Source organism: Cariama cristata, unplaced genomic scaffold, assembly GCF_000690535.1.
Source record: "Cariama cristata isolate BGI_N322 unplaced genomic scaffold, ASM69053v1 scaffold9463, whole genome shotgun sequence".
Classification (NCBI taxonomy): Eukaryota; Metazoa; Chordata; class Aves; order Cariamiformes; family Cariamidae; genus Cariama; species Cariama cristata.
In genome coordinates, this window is record NW_009607796.1 from 65,253 (window position 1) to 72,698 (window position 7,446).

The 7,446-nt window shown below is 48.7% G+C and overlaps 1 protein-coding gene across 2 annotated transcripts in view; it reads right to left on the bottom strand.

The window, feature by feature from the left end:
• CCNI (cyclin I) overlaps positions 1–7,153 on the bottom strand; it is a 14,572-nt gene extending 7,419 nt beyond the window's left edge. For both annotated transcript variants that reach the window (XM_009696874.1, XM_009696875.1), the window contains exon 1: positions 7,001–7,153. In XM_009696874.1, the coding sequence (XP_009695176.1) occupies positions 7,001–7,114 (114 nt within the window). In that variant the 5' untranslated portion in view covers positions 7,115–7,153. The remainder of the gene's footprint in view (positions 1–7,000) is intronic.
• Positions 7,154–7,446: the final 293 nt, after the last annotated feature.

Sequence of the window (7,446 nt, forward strand, 5' to 3'; positions counted from 1 at the left end):
TCTCTCTGTGCCTGCCGAAGCAAAAGGTGAGGCCTTCTCCTAGAAACAGCACGGGTGGGAAGGGTAAGGGCGTCTTTCTGTGCTGCCTCTCGGTCTTCAGTCCTCCCAAGATCTGTCCTTGTATCTTCTTGCCCTTCATCGGCAGCGTGAGGCCAAAAGGCCGAATTTCAGACTTGGGAGTTAGCTGTAAATGGCAAGGCCGTAACACAAAGAATAGCAACTGTACGCTCGGTCCCTGGTGACAACTGTGCTTTCCATGTGAAAAAGAAATGGTGTTTAATCTAAACAAGGGAAAAATGGTGTTTTTAAGCAAGATAGATACAAAATTAAAACAAAACAGCCCCTACGCAGACCACCCGTGTTCCTTTAACGTGAAGGAACAACGGCAAAGAGAACTCACAGCTATGCATACGTGCAGCAGAAGTAAAGCTTGAAAATAAAATCTGGCTTCTTAAGAACTGTCTGAGGAAGCGAAGGAAAGGAGGTGAATCTCCAGCTCTTTTCTGCAATAACATCAATCCTACAAAAATTTTGTCTACTCCAGTCTCTAACTGCAAATGAAGGAGCACAAGGGTGGGGGGAGAATCCCTTCACACAGAAAGACCAGGTGAATTTAAACCTCCTCCCATCAGCACCGGGAAAGTTCATGATGGGCGTTCGAAGAGACAGGCAGAAGGAATGGGATCTGGTCCCACCGCACCCACAACCCTGCTGCCCCTTCCGAGCAGGGCGAGGAGCTTCCCACACAAATGTAGCAGTCTTTATCCCTCTCCCTTGAAGATGTACCTCTGTCATCCTCGTAACACACCTAATAAATGCAGCACTGTAAAATTAATTAAGTGGCAAGGTCACTGTTCCTTAGTTATATGAAATTAAAAGCAAAAATGAGACACTGGTGGCTGAAAGTAAGAAAGTCCCTTTGGGCTGGAAAGCAAAAGTTCCTCTTTGGTGTGGAGGTACTTTCCCATCGCCTTCTGCCACTCACCGCATCGGTGTGTGGCCAGCTCTTTGTTTTGTTGCCACACACCCACCGTTGCAGAACTTAACCCCTGGGGTGGGGGAGCACACTAGCTTAGCATGACAGCTTTAATTAGGGAAAATTAACTCACGCCCAGCAACGGCAGACTCCATTTTCGCACAGGAGCAGCAGGTTGCCCCGAGACAGCCCCAACACCTGCCCGCAGGGCTGAAGGACAAGCCATCTCCTCTGGCTGCTCCTTCCCCCCGCCTCTGTTGTTTGGTTGTTTTTTTTGGAGGGGAGGCCAGATCAGAGCAAGGCCCGACCAACAGATGCGGGTGCCCATCCCAGGTTAGCAGACGTGTCCATGACTCCTGCCATCAAAAAGGGACAGCACTCCCAGCTCTCCGCCGCAGTCACCACCGGGATCAGGCACCTAACACAGCCGCAGCCCTACTGATGCTCACTGGGTGCTACTGCGGGTGCCCAGGACCCCCGGCTGCTGCGGGGGGGACCGCGTTACCGCCAACCCCACCCCGAGCGAGCCCACACAGGTGCCACAGGGCTCTTCTCTGGACTGGCACCCGTGCAGGTATTTGCAGGAGGCACCGCTTGGCTCGCCGGCAGCAGGAAGGCAGCGGGCAGCTGCATGAAGCGAGAGGGATTTCAGAACTGGTTTGCTCTGTAGGAAACGCCCCGTGGAGCACAGGCGGGACTCACTGCCTCGGAGTAATTGTTACAAACTGCCCTGCACACTGAAGAGCCATTTGCTCACAGCTCCCTCTCCGTCTGCCTTCTGCTTGGGACCAACAGCGATGTGTAACGTAGCAGGCTGAACGCTCCTGCAGAGCGCAAGATCAACCACTGCTCTGTTCCCTCTCCCTCCTCCGTCCTGCTTAGTCCTGCTTGGCACCTCCATAAAATAACAGCAGGGGTTTCCACAGCTCTTCTCCTGTCTCCCACCAGCAGCACACACAAACATCTCCATCCATCGGGAAGCCTGTGGGAACAATGGACAGAACGGTGCAGACAACGAGCCCTGCCAGTATCAGCTCAAAATGGGATACCCGAGGAACGCAACAGGCCCGTCAAAGCCCATCAAAGCTATTCCAAACCCAGGTGTGAGCAACAGACCTGTATCTTCTTTTCCAATGCTAATTCCCACCTTGTCAGAGCACAACAGTGTGTGTGTAAGCCCATCGGTTTTGTTTCAGCCCAAACACAAATAAGCCACTACAGAGCTAACAGAATGTGTTTGGGACACGAACGGGCAAGCGGAGGGATGGCAACTTCTCTCTCTCCCTTGCGTAAAGCAGGGATACAGCACATTGACCTGCCTCCTGCCATTATTTCCTTGATTCCTTATCAAGAAACATCCTGTCTCTCACTTACCCTATCGATAACCATGCTGTCAGCGAACACGAAGCTTCTGTGACGGATCCCTGACAGGTATTTTAAGTAACCCAAAAGGAGGCCAATGTGCCGAGACCAGAGGTGACTCTACCGAAAAACGTCAGCGCCATACTCACCGTGTCCGTCATTTTACCACTCCAAAGTGAGCAACCGCAGAGGTCAGTAATTCTGCCCACGGGAGGGAATACAGCACCCCATACAAAACCCCCAGACCCAGGGCCTCCAGCATCTGTGGCGGTTAATGTCTTAGTTGTCTGACTCCCACGTCAGTGCCCCAAACCCCATTTCTTAGGCATTCTCTCAGAAAGCTGCCTGTGAGGCCTTGGCGATGGTGAGCGGCACACAGAGCTGTTGCCCTGCTTCCCGTTTGCCGACAGCCGAATCGACACGTTACCGTCCCTGACCCGGCAACCCTGCCGCGGGGCCCGCTGCACGAGACCGGAGGGCCGGAGGCTGTAACTCAGGCTCCAGAGTGCCAGCACAGTACAAATCAGCTCTAAGAATACCTTGAGACTTTTGGAAAAATGCAGGCTATAAAAAATATTATCTGTGAACTCAAACATGACTCAATTTTATTGCTGCCTAATCTAGGAAAAACACCTTATCTGATTATTTTTTTTCTTTAATGTCAGCTGTCCCAGACAGAGATGTTTTGCTCTTTCCCCTATTTGTTTCTGCCTAGTCCTGCTGTGGGCTCCTTGGGGAGCAAGCAGGTGACCTTGGTCAGATCCGAGAGGCTTCTGAAAAGGGCAGCTGTAAACACTGCAGCCAAATCGGTCCTTCCTTGGGCCTCAGGATTGCTTGTTTTGTGCTGGAGCGACTCCCAGCTGACACCCACCGGGTTGCTTCTCACTTGTACCAGTTGGGAATTAGAGGTGCTCGCCTGATCCCCTTCAGAAGTGGTGCTTTGCAAGGTTTGCCTGCGGTTTCGTGGCACAGCAAAGAGCTCGAGCAGCACAGCCTCTGCCATCTGCACAATAACGTGCACAAACACTGCGCAGAGAGATTACTGCTCAGCAAAGCAGAATGGATGCATTAACCTCACCATGTTTTACAAAACTGGTAAGTCAGTCTCCGGTTCGCCCGCAGGATGAAACAGGTACCAGAAGGTTAAAAGACCGACCCATGGAAAAACTGGAAATAAACTGAGGTCTCCTGATTCCTCAAGAGGTACAGAGAACAAATGAGAAGACAGAAAGAAAGAGCCAGAACAGGCAAGAAAGTAGAAATGATAGAAGTGACACTCTGTTTTCCATAAAAAAAAAAAATTAAACCCAAACATCTTGGCTTACACACCTCTCTGCTGCAGTTACTTGGTAACAGGCAAAAATCAACCTTTGACCAGTTTTTACTGCTTAATTTCTCAAGCCTTAATCACATGACAACTTCTGAATGTCATCTGCACATTGTATAACCCGAGGGGTGGAGGGGGAGAAAGAAGGGGAAAAACAAAACCAGAAAAAGACCCAATACATTCAGAAGCACTAGGAGGGTTCCAGACTCAGCCCACCTACGTTTTCAGGCTGAAAAGCCCTTGTGAGCTCAGGCTTCGATATATTGCAAATACCCGGAGCCAGTGGCCTGCATTTAAAGGAGGGAAACTAAAAGAAATACACATGCCAGTAGAAAATGGGTTTTCAGACAAAAAGTAAAAACGAAACAGAAAACCCACATACATTAACTTATCAGGACCGAAGTCCCCAACAGATTCTGCATCCTGTACTAAAAATGTAAAGTCTTCCTGTTTCTGTAACTACGAGTTTCCTTCTTCCTTTCAATGACTTCAACTCTGAGACATATTTAGAAACTGAATTTATTCTGGTTTTAAACATTAGAACCAAAAATGTCTCCTAAAGAGTCAAAGCTGAAAGTCTGCTCCTGAAAAATAGTTACAGTGTACCTCCAGTCCGATCATTAGATTTTTGTAGCTGCACTCACATTTTCTCATTTGCAAATCAGATGACTTCATTAAAACCCCTTCTGTAGCCAGTCTACCTTTGTAGCAAGGAATGGAAAGTTACACATGCTTCGAGTTGCCAGATCTGATACACAGAAGGATGCAGATTTCCTGACTGTCACGGGAAATAAACAACCGTTTCATGCAAGTGAGGTTTTAGGCTACTGCAGCTGTTTTCAGAAGAAGGCAGTAGATGTTAGGGAATATGACCTTCTTCCAGATATTACAGAAAACAGGATAATGCACGCTCAACGTCCGTGACTGCAATATTGCCAAAATGAACGCTGCAGAAGTGGAGGAACACGTGACAGTTCGAAAAGCTGGGTGTCACGAACTGTAGGAACAGAGAGAAATACGTGACTACAGATCCAGGGTTTTCAGCTGCACCCTGGCATTGCAAGTCAGGATTTCCCCAGAGCAGACAGCTGTGTTTATGTTCTCTTTTAAATCTGACCTCCGTACATTTTACACATGCACACACAGAGATTTCAATCCAATTTAATGATTATTTACTGCTAGAAAACATTTAATAGCATGGCATTCTAGCTGATGAAGTCAATGTCTGAACTGAGACGTAGGAAAATGTAAAGAAAAAGGTTACAAAGACAACCGAGTTTTGGGGGTGGAAATTCCAGGAGTGGAAACCCTAGGGGACAAGCACAGAGGGCCAGGAAACACTCCCAAGCACGGACCTCAGCGATATTGTCGAAGTGCAGGGGAGGGAGGGGGGAAGAGATCCTTCATCATCATGACATAATTGCAGACTAAAAGGACAAACTTGGTATTTGTCCAGGCCAGACCTGAGACTCTGCTATCGAGCACAAACTTTACACTGGCTTTAGCCATCAGGCTGTTTCCATACTTGATCCTACTCTGAATTTTCACAGCGGGCAACAGAGCTGCCTCCTGGGTTTCATATTCGACAGACCGCCAAAAGTCCTGTTAACTTCTCCGAGTATTTGTCACTGAGGACAACACTTCGTGAGGTGCTGCAACCTCAACCACAGCGACGTTAAGACCCCCTCAAGGTCCCTGACAGCAGGACAACTGCTGGGCTAAGGTTAGTCCTTGCGCTGCAGCGACAACTGGAACGTGGTATAGGTGAGGAACCTCATCTTCAAAGGGCGAGAGCGCAATCCTGCAAGGGAGGGATTGCTAGGAAGACTGTCCAATGCAGGTGGCGGTTTCTGAGCCGCCAGGATCGACTTCACCAAGGCAAAAACGGAAGCGCCTTGTCCCTGTGAAATCTTCACACAAGGCTCTGGTTTGGTTACACTCTCCGAGTCCCTAATCTGTCTTGTTATACTGTAATCTTACCTCCCTAACTATAATCACTAACCCCAGGAATACTGCCAGCATGGAATAACAGGCTGGTTTACCATAAACCAGGGTCTTAAATTGTACGTGCCCAAAGACAGCCACAGCAACGATATACTCAACACCTCTGACAACCAGGTCACTTACTTGGGAACCTAAATGCGGATTAACAAAACTAATACTGAACCCCTTAAAAACATACTTGTTCCTACAAAACAACAGCAGTTTCTTGTTTGCCAGACAGAAAAATCAAACACCACACTGATGAGCTTTGACAACAGCTGACATACTTGCGTGAACATTTTATACGAATCAAGAACAGCAAGGCTGGCTCTGAGCCCATTAGTGTGGTTATTTCTGCCCAACCCAGCGACAAAGTACCAGAAACTCTGACAACTGTCCTCACGTTTCATGTTTTGTTTTAAACAAAACTTTGCGGAGTTCCCAGGCATTTTTGAGTGCACATGCTTGACAGACACCTCCTTCGCAAGAAGGACAAATGCAATTCAGGCTGGGTGAGGCCGTGAGCGACCTGGTCCAAGCTCCCAGCTGGCCCTGCTGCAAAACTTGAGCAGGAGGTTGGGCTACGGGCTCCCCGCGGTCCCTTCCACCCTGGATTTTCCATCAATCCTATGAGAACATTCCTCAGTGGAACAGGCCAGCGCCTGGCTCTGCTTCCCTCAACGACAGCGCGCACCCTGCTCTGTAAATAGTCCTACCACAGTCAGTGGGGCTTTTCCTGAAGCAGACCGTGCCTTACCAAGTCAGGTCCTCACCAGGCTTCAGCTGACACAGCCACAGCCTACCGTGCAGAACCAGGCTGACTGACACTAGGGAAGAATCTGGCTCAGAATGGGAAAAGGCAGCAAAGTCAGGCTTTCGCTGCAAATACGCTGTTTCAGGGGGAAGCCTGGGCTCAGCTAGCGGTAATGGTTCATGTGAGAAGACGTGGTTTCATGGGCAAAGCAACCAGCATTTCAACGCTGTTATTAGTGAACTTAGCGAAAGAAAAATGAAGCTGCTTCTAAGAACTGTTGCAGAGTTGCTGCCCGCTAGAAATGTGCGTTAATTATCCACACAATTTGTAAAATGAATTTAATTAAGACAATAGATGTACGTGCTTTCACAAGCAACAGCGGAGATCTAACACTGTATGTTGTACAGTGTGTTCTGTGCCCCTGATGGCAGGTATGTCCCTCACATAAAAACGTAATCGCTTACTTCAGAGGCTGATTTCCCAGGTCTCAAGCAGAAGGTGACTTGTCATGCAACAGCTTCAGTTGTTCACATAAAAATACACCAGAGGATAGTCTCACGCCTTTACTAAGATGAATGATGTGAAGAAGAGACATTACCTGATTGGGCTGAATTTTCGGCACATGTGCTTTCCACATTTGAGCTTCCCTAGAGATTGCCGTCTCCAGAAGGAGAGACAACCTCTGGCTCTCCAGGGGTCCTGAAAACTTCATGGTAACCCTTGGATCCACCTGCCACCCAGCTGGATACAGCTACCTGCAAAACCAAAGACAGCCTGGTGAAATACTGAGCCGTGCCTGTCCAGCAAACTGAGCAAAAGAAAGCACAAAGGTGCCTAAAGCTGCAAGAAACAGAACAGGCTCAGCTGTGACAGACAGTGATAGGGTACTTGGCAAACCTGCCCAAGGAAACCCAAACCAGTCTGCTCAGATTCAGATGAAGCTGGGCCAAAATCGTCCACAGCTCTCCGACACCTACGTGGGCTGCAGAGTCCTGCCACTTTGAGGGTTTCTGCTTCTCTATTATGTAGGCAATCGGGCAAGAC